This window comes from Colossoma macropomum, unplaced genomic scaffold (genome assembly GCF_904425465.1).
Source record: "Colossoma macropomum unplaced genomic scaffold, Colossoma_macropomum, whole genome shotgun sequence".
In the NCBI taxonomy this organism is placed as follows: Eukaryota; Metazoa; Chordata; class Actinopteri; order Characiformes; family Serrasalmidae; genus Colossoma; species Colossoma macropomum.
Genome location: NW_023494803.1, coordinates 25,471,664 through 25,485,168, shown reverse-complemented (window position 1 = coordinate 25,485,168; position 13,505 = coordinate 25,471,664). Strand labels below are relative to the sequence as shown.

At 38.6% G+C, this 13,505-nt stretch overlaps 1 protein-coding gene across 3 annotated transcripts in view; it reads right to left on the bottom strand.

Moving 5' to 3' along the window:
- prkd3 (protein kinase D3) overlaps positions 1 to 13,505 on the bottom strand; it is a 67,376-nt gene that overhangs the window by 17,283 nt on the left and 36,588 nt on the right. For 2 of the 3 annotated variants that reach the window (XM_036592818.1, XM_036592819.1), the window contains exons 4-6: positions 6,810 to 6,941; positions 4,272 to 4,429; positions 2,173 to 2,368 (exon numbers count right to left, since the gene is read on the bottom strand). In XM_036592818.1, the coding sequence (XP_036448711.1) occupies positions 2,173 to 2,368; positions 4,272 to 4,429; positions 6,810 to 6,941 (486 nt within the window). The remainder of the gene's footprint in view (positions 1 to 2,172; positions 2,369 to 4,271; positions 4,430 to 6,809; positions 6,942 to 13,505) is intronic. The other variant, XM_036592821.1, reaches the window with a different exon arrangement.

Here is a 13,505-nt window from a genome sequence, read left to right as displayed (position 1 = left end):
ACATGAGCATTTTTATTAACTTATATTGCTAATGTTTATAAACCTGCGTCATGAAAGATTTTAATCTGATAGAGAAAAAGAAAGTTACAGTGGGGGAAAAATTCTCCACTGAGGCTGGCTTAGTGGCATGATGGCATGTAGCTTTTACCTATTATACTGTCATATGCAAAGGTTGGGTGCCACTGCACATTTTCTGCACATTTTTTTAAGATTCAAGATTCAAGAGTTTTATTGTCATATGCACAGCAGAAACAGGCAGTTACACTGTACAATGAAATTCTTACTTTGCTGTTCCTCCATTCACCAAATATAATCTTAGAAAAAAAATAGAAATATAAAAAAATATATATTAAATACATAAGTACAAATACACTAAAAACAATAGTAAAAAAGTACAGTTATATGTGCAAAGTTGAAAGAAAAATTAAAGTTACGTGTGCGTATGTGCAAGTATGTAGAGCAGTGGTCCATAAAGTGCATGTTGCAAGTAACAGATGTAAACAGTAGTGTTCTGTGCAAGTAATAGATGTAAACAGTAGTGTTCTGACAGCAGCAGTACAGTGTATGTAAGGTGCAGTTATTGAGTGCAAAGTCGGCCAAAAGTTAAACCATTTCAGAGTGGGAGGGTGGAAGAAAAAATCTTAGAAAAAAAACATCAGAAGGCCCTCTTGATGACCCTGATGTGATAAATGTCCTGTAGTGAGGGGAAGGCTGCTCCTGAGATGGACTGTGCAGTTTTGATCACAATGCACAATAACAGTTCATTTGCTGAATTTAACATACAATGTTTAACATAAAATGTAGCCTGTGCAAAAGGTATGACATATTTCATATTTTATGTCTTTTCCAGTATGTTAAACACAGCAAATACATAGAAATTGTGGAAAAAAAGCCATTTGGTTTCAGTTAAGTGTATAGAATGATTCTAATATGTTAGCTCTGTGCAACTTCACATTTCAGATAATTAGTAGGACACCAGGAAGCTGTGAATAAAAACTTAAAATGAAAGAAATCAATAAAATGAATGAAAAATTAAAATGTTATATATGTGTCCAGAATAAAGAATGGTTTTGTAGCAGATTCTAAAATGACTGAGAAAACTGTGTAGCATTAAGTTATAGGAGAATTAAGTAATAATAAATTAAATATCCAGAATTCATCATATTTCAAAATTAGAGTTCAAATCTTAAGGCAAAACATAATGTAAATAAATAATCACAGTGTATTATTTTGTCATTTAATAACTTCTTTTTCTTAGAAAAATTGAGGAAAATATCTAAAAAACGTCTTGGTGAATAGTTTATAATATTTAAAGCCACACTTTATTAAAGTTATTATTGCATATTATGATAACAATGACTTGTTACTAAAATAACTGAAAGAAACTGTTAATGTGGCAAGTGATTCTGGCTGTTTCATTCAAACCAACACACTGCATGCCGAATACAGAGCGAACACTCTGAACAACTGTAGTTAGCTACACCAGTGCTGCTAACTACTAAAATCAAGAGGTGATGTACAGAGTAGGACTATACAGTCTCCCTACAACCTATTTTACAAAGACAGTTTCAAAAAATAAACATATTAACGTTTTACCTCGTTTATTGCTATTTAGTCAAACAGAGTAAATTTGGCGTATACAGTCTTTGGTAGCAAATGTCAGTTTTTTCCGCCTCTGTTTTGCTAGCCTACCCATCTCCACCTATGTTGGGTAAGTTGTCGTATTTGTGTGTGTTTACAAACAGGCTAAACTCACACTGTATTCCTAGTGGAAATGTTTAAAGTTTTAACCGTGTCCGACTGCAATGCCGCAGGCAACACTTCTCTGTGTGAGCACACTCTCGTTCACTGCTAGCTTGAGTCATTTGTTCATTAGCGCAGCAGCGTACACTGGGCTTATGTCACATGGAATCAGCTGGTATTGGATGTTAGTATTGGTGCCTTTTTATGAGGTTGAATATGAGTAAATGAGCACAGTATCAGCCTGATGCCTGATACCAGTATCTGTATCGATGCATCCTTATGAAAAATTGTAAAAGAAATAGGTTTTCAACCACGTTCTACAGGCATGCCAAGCATATGCTGGAGAAACCAAAATGCTCATATGCACATACTTGCAGGCTACTGGCCTGCACTTATATTTACATATTCCAGGGAGAAGTGAAGGCTCACCCTTGCACTGCATGCCTTGGCGGAACAGGCCTTTGAGCAGCCGTTTGCAGTACTGGCAGATGGTGGGCCGCGTGTAGGTGTGGATGACGAAGGTGTGGGGCACTTTGACCCTCCCCAGCACCATCTTCTCCATCCAGATGGGCCGGCCGCTCCAGGACGGGATCCGTTTCCCCGCTTCCTGATGAGAGCGCTGCTGCTGGGGGTTCACCAGGGGTGAAAAGAGTCGGAAAAGACAATAATTACAACATAATTTTTACAACCTGGAGACACGGCAGACAAATTATTATTACAGGACTTTCCCATATTGCTTAACACATGTTTCGAATTGTTTATAATGTTGATAGGAAACTGAGCTAAGTGATAAAAAATCCAAACATTGTATCTTTCAACTTTCTGTACTTATGTTCTAATTGTTAGCACTTCAAAACAGCCCACGTAGCTTTAATAAAACCTGACTCAGCCCTTGAGAAGTACAAAAAAAAAATCTTCAGCCTGGCCCTCTCCACGCACACAGAGTCTGGGCACAACAACACAGAAAGGAATCCACAGAGGCTTGATTTGATTAAGTTAATTCCATTTCCAATGACCTTTCATAAGGGTGAACACAAAAGAACATACTCTGCACTGGGTTCATTCCAGACAGATAGTTGCACAAGGTTTGAACAGTGGCCAGTTAAGAAGAGCTCACTTTTCTTCTTTTTTTTGCATGTTTCTGTTCTGACATAACTGTGCAAGAAAGGGTGCAGTTCATATGCACTGTTTAGACACTTCATAAAGAATGGCTTCATGACACTACAATCACAGAAGCAAACGCTAATTTACTACATTGTGTAAGATAATATATACTAAGAGTGAAATATATACTGCGATTCAGAGTGCATGCCATCAACCTCCTAAATCCATGTACTTCAGTTATGGAGAGCCAAAATAGGCAATGTTGAAAACTGCATTTACTGGAAGGGAATGCATACTCAAATGTCTAGTAATTCCTAGAGAGGTTAGCCTCTACAGACAGGGTCAGGCGCATGAGTTTACAATATGGTTTACACTAATCTGGATAGTGCCAAAAGTCAGTCTTTAATCACTTTTTTCAGCCTCTGTGAGCATATTTGAATGAAACAGATTTTGCAAAGGCCAAGCATGTCTTTATTTATTACAATATATACTAAGTAGGCATGCAGAAATTAACAAATGAGATCACATAATACATTGAGTGGCAGAGTGAAAAAGCCAAGCACTGAGAGCTTGTGAGGTAAAGGAAAAGTCTGGAATAGTGAAAACAATTTACCCAAATTTTCTTCTTACCCCAAATGTAGTCAACTGTAATGTCAATAATGGTAAAACAGCAGTAAAAATAATTTTCTTTAGAGACTGTTTGACCCTGCATGTACCTCTGCCATGAATAGCTCAAAACTACAATAAAACCATGATTCAGGTGTCAGGCAACATATTTGTAACCATTCCACAAATAAATAGTTTCATACAAATAAGAGAATTTAATTCAACTTTCTGTTGGATGAAAGTTATTAATACATTTCTTTATATCTAACCCATTGATATATAAAGAAATGTTGTAATATCAGTGGAATTTCCCTTTATAAACTCAACATTTACAGTTATGTGGTTTCTGACACTGTAGGCTGGGATGGTGCTCAGGGTTAATCCTAGTACTCGACTACATTTTCGTTTCTCCATTCTCCATTCAGAATGCTGTGTGGTCCAGGACTAGACAAAATTCCTGATCACAAAATCTTCCCTGTATAATATAGGATAAACAGCTGATAACACTGTTTGCAACTTGTCCACTTTTTTGATGATATTATGTCAGTAAGTGTCAGAAACTACACTAGCAAGTCTGTTTTTAGTTTACTTAGCAGCTTGGTGTGGCTTGAAGCAAGAATGTGATGATTTAGGCATGCTTTTTTGGGTGTAACTTTCCATTAGTAGTTAGCTACAATAGCCTCGTAGCTGCAGCGCAAAACTGACAAAGCAAACTTCAGACACCAAAAATGTTGGATGATCACCTACATTTGACATAGGTGTTAACTTGACATTGTACTACCCTATCACTTTATAAACTCAGGCCAAGAGCTCCTCACCTCATCTAGGTTTACCACAGAGTGCTCTGCTGGCAGTGGTCGAGGTACTGACAGCGAGGGGCCCGGCAGAGACACATTGGACAGCCGCCTCTTTCTCACACCGCTACAGTTGTTAGGGATCTTAAAGGCACATCGCTTGTGATAATTCAACCCACAACCTGAGAATACATGAACATGTCACAGACACATACATCACAGAATGCTTCTCATGCTATATGTGGCATCGGATGATTCGTTCAAAATTCGTTTAACAGATAGAAAAGTTCATAGCATTTAGATTCAATACAGCTACGTGTGTTTTCAAGTCCTCAATAACCACTGAAAAATATAGAGAACACATTTCTGGTGGACTTCATGACACATATCCTTTGTTCTTTAGTCTTTGTTATCCTAGTCGTCCACTAGATGGCTCCATATCTACTGTCTCAATGAAGACTAAAACCCCAGCAATAGTATCACCTCATGAAAGAGCTTAGGAAAAAAACAGAGCAGAGCTTTCAGATCGCATTCAAAACCATTTAGATACGGCTTTAGTGAGATTTCAGTCTCTATATTAAATATATAGTTCATAAGCTGCTTTGCTGGCATATTCAGAAGACTCTCCAGGGAGAGAGAGTGTGATGCAGCAGCCTGTATCCATCTGCCTAGCTTATTACAGCAGCAGCAAATGCTCACTTTCGGCCTTTGAAGGCCACATCCAATACTTGGCATACAGACACTGGGCTCCATTCAAAAAGACCCTGATTTCAGCTTCAAAAGCTGGCTGGATGGAGTGGACAAGAGGCCAGTGCAGCACGACAGCGCGTGCCTGAGTCTGCGTCCTCTGCCAGAAACACTGAATCAGGGTGTTCAGTGCGTGGTCTGGGAAGCACTTGACGCTTGCTGTTTGGTGTGCAGGCAGTCTGTGATCTGAGGTGTGTGTGGTGCACATATTGTTCCGGGTATGTACACATTACCTGTATGCTCAGCTAGACCATTAAAGTGATGGTTTGGCAAAATACAGATGTACAGTATTTTCCCCTTACTCCAAATTTAGTCAGCCAGCCAAGACATGTTTGTTGCCCAGTGTTTGCTTTTTAGTTTTGTACTGGAGCTACAAGGCTAATGTAGACAACAAGTAATGGAAGCTTTTAGTGCTAACTGTATGCCTAAATCATCACACACTTGCCTGAAACCAGATCAAGAAAAAAATGGACAACAAGAGTACAGGTTACTATCACTGTTCTTAGCAATGTGCAGTAGCTTTTGTCCATTTCATAGATAATAGTGTCAGAAACTACATAAACAGACTATCTGAGATGACTTAACATTTCAACAAGATTTATTGCAAATGTGTGATGACGAAGGCATGCAGTTTTGTATGATGCTAACCTGGCAGCTACAGGCCTTCATTACTTATTAGCTACATTAGTAGCTCCACAGGAAAAACTAAAGAAGCTTCAGATTCCAAATATGTCTTGGCTGATCAGCTACATTTGGGTTATTTTTTGCCAAACCATTATTTTAATACTAATAGTCAAGGCCTAGGGCCTGACCGATATATCTAATACCAATAATAAGGGTGCAACAATTTCCATTCATATAGAAAAATTAAACTTGAAAATCTGTATTGTCTCTCTTCTCTTTATTATTTATCTTCTTTAGTGGAGACCACTGTCCACAAACAAAACTAGGCTTGTGGGTACATCCTATCCAAGTAAAGTGGTCAGCAAGGGGGTGCTGCTCATGTTATGCATTCACCCAAGCTCAAGTTATCCCCAAAAGAGCTTTTAATGAATAAATAAATAATTAAATTTGTGATATTTGGAGTTTATTTTGTAAAAGAGAGCAGCACAGCAGGCACTGACAAAGTTGTACTAGAGGATGTTTATTTATCTGATAAAAACCAATCTGTGTACTATATAATTAGAGCTAGAATCAGTAGAATTATTAACATTTTTAAGATACAAAATATCAAAAATTGAACAGAATCTAGATCTCACAATTGAAAGTTGTATAGTTCCTGAAAATATGTGCATCTTTATGCCACTAGTGTGCAACTTTGTTGTATGAAAAAATGTATTGTGTCAAGATATTGAACTTTATGCATTGCTACACCACTTGCTGATAACATGCTGATAATTACCACCTTTTTATTAAGTTAAAAAATGACAGTGCAAAACTTCAGACAGTCATGCTACTGGAGAGCTCAATATGACATAATCTCTGTTTAACTGCATGATAACAATACAGGCCGAAATAGTGAATCTGAACACAAAATGTCATCATGGTAAATTTTATAAAAATATACAAAAGGCATCCAAACTTAACTTTTAGCCTGAGAATAACATTTTATCACAAAAAAGAGATGAAGATTAGCCAATATCTGTAATAAGACTTTTTAGCCTTGGTGTTGGTAACAGCCACAAACTTTCCATCATTTGGGCATTAGTCAAGACAATATAGAGCACTTAGCCATGTTTCTCTTTCTATGCAATTCATATTTAAAATTTGATTGAGTGCATGTTTTTCAAGATGTTTCTGAAGTGGATTCAGTACCTTCACATTTGAGGCCCTGACGGACGAGGCCCCACAGCATCTCCCCACAGTAGTCACAGAAGGTGGGGGCCTTGTATGAGTGCACATAGAGAGCATGAGGCCGGATCTGGAAGTCTTCCACTGTAGCCTGAGCTGCAATTAAAATGCAACTTAAAACAGAAGTCAACCAAAAGAACGGACTAAAAACCCAGATGGAACTAAACAAAAATGACACACGAATGAAACACAGAAGACAAACAGAACACACAAAACTGTTTAAGGATTACAAAAAAATCAAGAAAAAAAGGTCAAGTTCTGATCACTCAGGATGCTTTCATTTTGGTCACACATTTAGAATTTATTAATGGTAACTTCAGAGAAACAAACCTCAGACTAGTAAATCTAGTCAAGTAAAGTAAGACAGCTTAAATGATTTATGTAGAACACTGACAGGTCAGAAAGGACCCTGCAGAAACCAAGGAAATAAATGTCTGAAATGACGTGTTATGGTTGTTAACCACCACTTCCGATTGACAATTTTACTTGCTTGGGTGAAAAAAAACTTTTTTTCTTTAATACCTCAGAATGTACAATGCAGACTATTTTCAGGCCAGCAGAGACACTGAGAGACAGCACCACCAGCTACACTGATGATGATACACTATCAGCGCAATACACACTGACATGCTATTACCATGGTGGTCCAACTGCTGTCCTGAGAATGGTCCACTATCCAAAAAATATTTGTTCAGACGTCGTCCTATGGTGGTCCCTTTCCATTGATGGTTGGGGTATTTAAGCCACCCCTATAGGCTATAATTATGTACACAGCCCAAGATTATCAGGCAAAGGAGGTGGATTGTGTGTAATCTACCAGAATACCCTAGATATCAGTCAAAAACAATGTGACACCTTCACTTCTTTTGAGGTTCTTTCCATCAACATTACAAATCCGGCCACAAAAAAGAATGCATTTTCATTATTTAACATTTACAGACCACCAGGACCCTACTCAGAATTTCTAAAAGAATTTAGTGATTTCGCTGCAAACCTAGCTGTGTGCAATGATAAGGTAATGATTGTAGGAGATTTTAATATCCATTTTGAGAAGGCAGATGACCCACTAAAAAAGGCATTTACTTCAATCCTAGACTCTGTTGGTATTACCCAAAATGTAACAGGGCCTACACACTACTGTAGTCACACTTTAGACTTAGTTCTGACACTCGGACTTAACATAGACAGGCTTAATATCCTACCGCAAACCTCAGTAATCTCCGACCATTACCTAATTTCTTATGAGCTACGTCTTAGCCATAATACATGTACGTCCCCTCGCTATTCTACAAAGCGTGCAATAAAACCATTTACCGCCCTACAATTCATAGAAAACTTCCCAGTACTAACAACCCTAGTCTCCACTCCATCAGACCCAATGGAGCTAGATGTATTAACCGACTATTTAGAAAATACCTTTCGATCTACTTTAGAAAATGTGGCGCCACTTAAATTCAAAAGGATAAGACAGAAAAAGCTTGCCCCGTGGTACAATGATAAAACCCGTACCTTAAAACAAACAGTACGGAACCTAGAGCGGAAATGGCGATCAACCAAGCTGGAAGTGTTCCACTTGGCCTGGAAGGACAGCCTTATAGAGTATAGAAATGCTCTCACTAAAGCTCGCTCAGCATATCTGGCCTCGCTGATCGAGAATAATAAATATAATCCTAGAGTACTGTTTAGTGTGATTTCCAGAATTACAAAAAATCAGGCAGGTATTGAACCACAAATTCCGGCGACTCTCACCAGTGAAGTTTTTATGGACTTTTTTAATAATAAAATCGAAAATATTAGACAACAAATTCAACCCACAGTATTAAATCCAACTTGCTTGTCATCTGACATGGCTGATATAAAACATAACATAGTTGCAGAAGAAAGGCTTGAAACTTTCTACCCACTCCCACAGCCAGAATGATCTCCTCTGCAAATTGCACAACCTGCACACCTGATGCAATTCCCTCAAAATTACTCAAAGAAGTGCTACCAGTTATCATTAATCCTTTTTTAACTATAGTAAACTCGTCCCTTAGCCTGGGCCATGTACCCAAAGCTTTTAAACTAGCAGTTATTAAACCTCTGATCAAGAAACCAAACCTTGACGCTAGCGTATTGTCTAATTACAGGCCTATTTCTAACCTACCATTTCTATCTAAGATCTTAGAAAAAGCTGTAGCCCAACAACTTAGTGCATATCTACATAAGAACCACATTTATGAAAAACTCCAATCTGGATTCAGGCCACATCACAGCACTGAGACAGCTCTAGTTAAGATAACAAATGATCTTCTTCTTGCCTCTGATCAAGGCTACATATCCCTGTTGGTGCTACTTGACCTCAGCGCAGCTTTCGATACGATAGACCACAATATTCTCCTAGAAAGGTTAGAAAACATGGTTGGAATCACAGGGACAGCCCTATCATGGTTCAAATCTTACTCAGTTCGTAAAGGTAAATGATTCATCTTCCAATTATTCACAAGTAAGATCTGGAATTCCGCAAGGCTCTATTTTAGGACCATCATTATTTACATTATACATGTTACCGTTAGGCACAGTTATAAGTAACCATAGCATTAACTTTCACTGTTACGCAGACGATACGCAGTTGTACATATCAGCCAAGCCTGATGACAAATACAGATTAAAGAAAATAGAGGACTGTGTAAAAGATGTGAAAGGTTGGATGTTGCATAACTTCCTCCTTCTAAACAGTAACAAAACAGAGGTTCTCCTTCTGGGTCCAAAAGTGGCAAGAAATAAATTATCAGATTTAATTTTAAATCTCACTGACTTTCCAGTTATACCTGGTTCAGCAGCAAAAAATCTTGGTGTCATACTTGATCCAGATTTATCATTCGATCAACACATAGGCAGTATCACTAGGACAGCTTTTTTACATCTTCACAATATCGGCAGAATAAGAAATGCCTTATCGCTGCATGATGCAGAAACATTAGTACATGCCTTTATTACTTCAAGGCTGGACTATTGTAACGCACCACTGTCAGGATGCACCAGCAGGAAGTAAACTTCAACTAGTTCAAAATGCTGCAGCCAGGGTTCTCACTAAAACTAGAAAATTTGATCATATCAGTCCAGTTCTATCATCACTTCATTGGCTGCCTGTTAAATTCCGTATTGATTACAAAATTCTTTTATTGACGTATAAAGCCCCACATGGGCTCGCTCCTGAGTACCTACAAGACTTTATTTCCCATTACGAGCCACCACGATTACTCAGATCACAGAGTGCTGGCTTTTTAATAGTTCCCAGAATTCAGAAGGTTTCATCTGGGGGAAGAGCCTTTTCTTATAAAGCCCCCAAACTCTGGAATGATCTTCCAGAAAATGTTCGGGACTCAACTCTAGGCTGAAAACTCACTTGTTTAGTTTAGCTTTTGGTAGTTAATGTTCCCCCTTAGATAAAGGCAGCAGATCCAGGGGTCCATGGGCGCAGGGTGTTATAGTAAACTGAGACGCTGGTGCTGTCGTCCCGCCGCTCGCACGCGATCACTCAGGTTTGTGGACGGTGGAGCGGAGGGATGCCAAATTCTTTCAAGGTGCTCCCGTATCTGTGTGCCCTTTTGGTTCTCTCCTTTCAGTTAAGCTGTTGTAGTCAGATCTGCCGGAGTCATTAGCCACACTCTGGAAATGTTTTACATATTATTATACATACACCCATACAGAACTAAACTAACTCCATCTCCCTACCTTTTTCAGAGTAAACGACTGCCCACCTGTCCGGCCGGACACTGATGGATGATTGTCTGTCGAGCTCTCCAGCTACCCGCTTCAGACCAGTTGCCCACGCCCCAGTCACCGCCACTTGCCCAGCTACCGCCACCTGCCTTGGACTAGCTGCCCACCCTACACTGAAGTGGACTCCTAACTATTAGTACTACTACTACTATTAATATTAGTAGTATAATAATTTTGTAGGTAGTTTGACCAGAGGAGGATGGGTCCCCCCCTTGTGAGCCTTGGTTCCTCCCAAGGTTTCTTCCCCAGCTCTGAGGGAGTTTTTCCTTGCCACTGTCACCACTGGCTTGCTCACCTGGAGGATTTATATTTCATGTTAAAACTTTGTCCTTAATGGATTTCTGTGAAGCTGCTTTGTGCCAACATCAGTTGTAAAAAGCGCTATACAAATAAATTTGACTTGACTTGACTATATATAAAAGAGGCAGAATGCTGCCTTCGTTGTCAGATGAAATGTGATCAGTGCTCACATTCAACGGAATTCAGATCACTAAGACTTTATTAGTGATTCGTTTAATGAGAATAACAATAAAAGACCACTGAAACGTGACATATATTCTTATTCACAATTGCTTGTGAATACAGATGCTTATTTCATTACATCCCAACCCTAGTGTATATACAAACATTACAGAAACATTTTCAGAATGACTAGGCTCATTTTTGAGTTTCACAATGTAGCAATATTCATATAGTGTAATGCAACATTTAGAGTACACATTCCTCACCCACTCGCAGTCAAGACTGCTGCCTGGAGGCCTGGGTGGCTCTTGTCTGTGATAATGCATGTGTGACACAGCTGAAACCACAAACAGTACAGTACAATAGCTACAAAACTCCTCTTTAGTTTGAGTCAGGGAAAGTGATTCACAGATGTGATTCAGATGTGAATCATAGCAGAGTCAATGAATTTGACAGTGCTGAAATGATTTCAAAGTAATTTTTTCAGATAAAAGTGATCCTATCTAGATGACTCATCAGGTACACTATAAATCAGAGGCTGATTAGAGGAAATTCAGAAAAATGAAAGTGGCTTCCTGGACGTAGATTAAGTCTTTTTTTCCCCAAACTGTTCTTTGTAGTTTAGGGTTAGATTTCATCTTTGTATTCTAAACCATCCCGAGAGATTAATACACTATAATATAAAGTACAGACTCAGGATAAACAGGAATTGAAAGAAAGGTGCCATTAAATGAGCTTCTAGATGCTACAACATAGAAAGTGCATAATCAGGCTCATCACAGTGACTGAGTATGAGAGTCACCTATGAGAGTAGTTCAAAAAATATTCTTGTACAATGTGGTCTCCATTTCCTTCATGACAGTGGATCATTGGAGCAAATACACAATGTCAGGGGAATCACCAGGGTAATTCTGCTTCCAGTTCTCAAGCTTTACTCCATCTCCAGCTTCTCACTGTGATGGTCTGATTGACCCGTCAGTCAAGCTCTCTCACTGGATGATACAAATATTAAACTTAATACTATTCATTTTTAAGATGTACATTACAAAATGCATACAGCATATAATGTAAGCAAATGCATATAATCATTATCAATATCAGATGATATGGAAAAATATACTGTAATACTTTTTTCAGCACAACACCTAGCACTAGTAACTACTCTGAAACTAATATGCAAGTTATGTAATAATAAACAAGTGAGGAGCTGAAGAGTAGGTCCACATACAGGCCCTTGCAGTTTGAGGGTTTAATATTCACTTTGTACTCTAGATTTCCAAGAACTTGCATGAAACAGACAAATTATGCGTGACAGAGTTTGCGTTCAAGGCCTTTGTCCAACTGTCTGTGCTGCAGTGATGAAAAACGCAGACCAGTTACAGAGAGGCAGACAGACGGAATTCAATTTGACCTGTAAAGTTTAATGGCAATGGCCTCTTAGCCCTAATAACTCTGCCTGAGACATGCCACTGTCTCAGATTCTTGCACTGGATCCATGTGCAGAGGAACAGACCAGACCAGCACTGCGAGACTGCTGATGGACACCTGCGTCTTCCATATCAAAGAGACAGCTGCATGAGCGTAACGGCTTTTGTAGTGGAAAATGGCTCCTAATGTCATTTCTTCAGATAAAAGTGATCTCATCTGGACGATTCATTCAGGGATAAATCAGTGGCTGATTTGGACAAATGTAAAGCTTTCTGGCAGTTTCCTGGACACACAGTAGATCTACTGTGAGATACTGTGATCTGGCCTGACAGACTCCTCTTCAAACCTATGTGTCATCTCTTTCATAGGCTTTGAGAGACACTCTGTAATAAAGGGGTTTGTTCTTTTGAATCTTGGTTCTTGTCAGCAGTTCTTCCTCATACTCCTATTGTATGTTTGTGTACCTGTTTAAATATCCAATTCTAGTGACAAAAGAAAGTTCTGCCTTGCTTCTTGGCTTTTACCTTCTTTCTGTTCTTGTTATTACCATAATTTTCTAAATCTATCACACCTAATGTCTCACCGAAAATACATTCAGAGATTTGGTGATGTATCTCTTAGCTTGTTTAAATCTGCTGCATACAACACAAGCTTCTTTACGTTGAGCATAGTAAAAAGTATTAGCATGTTAAACTGGAGCTTTGTGCGTGCTGCTGTCTTTTCTATCACTATATAAAAGAGGCACAATGCTGCCTTCATTGTTAGAAGCACTGCAATAGTTTCTGACCAATAGTGTGCACACATTCAATGGAATTCAAATCACTAAGACCGTACTATTGATTTGTTTAATGAGAATAACAATAAAAGACCACTGAAAATGGTTCTCAGATCTAAAAATTTTCATCTTTGTTACATCACATTCTTTATGGATCAAAAACTAAATGCAATAAATACGGCTACGACACCGCAATGGTTGAATGCCAACTGTAGTTGTGAGCAAGTCAC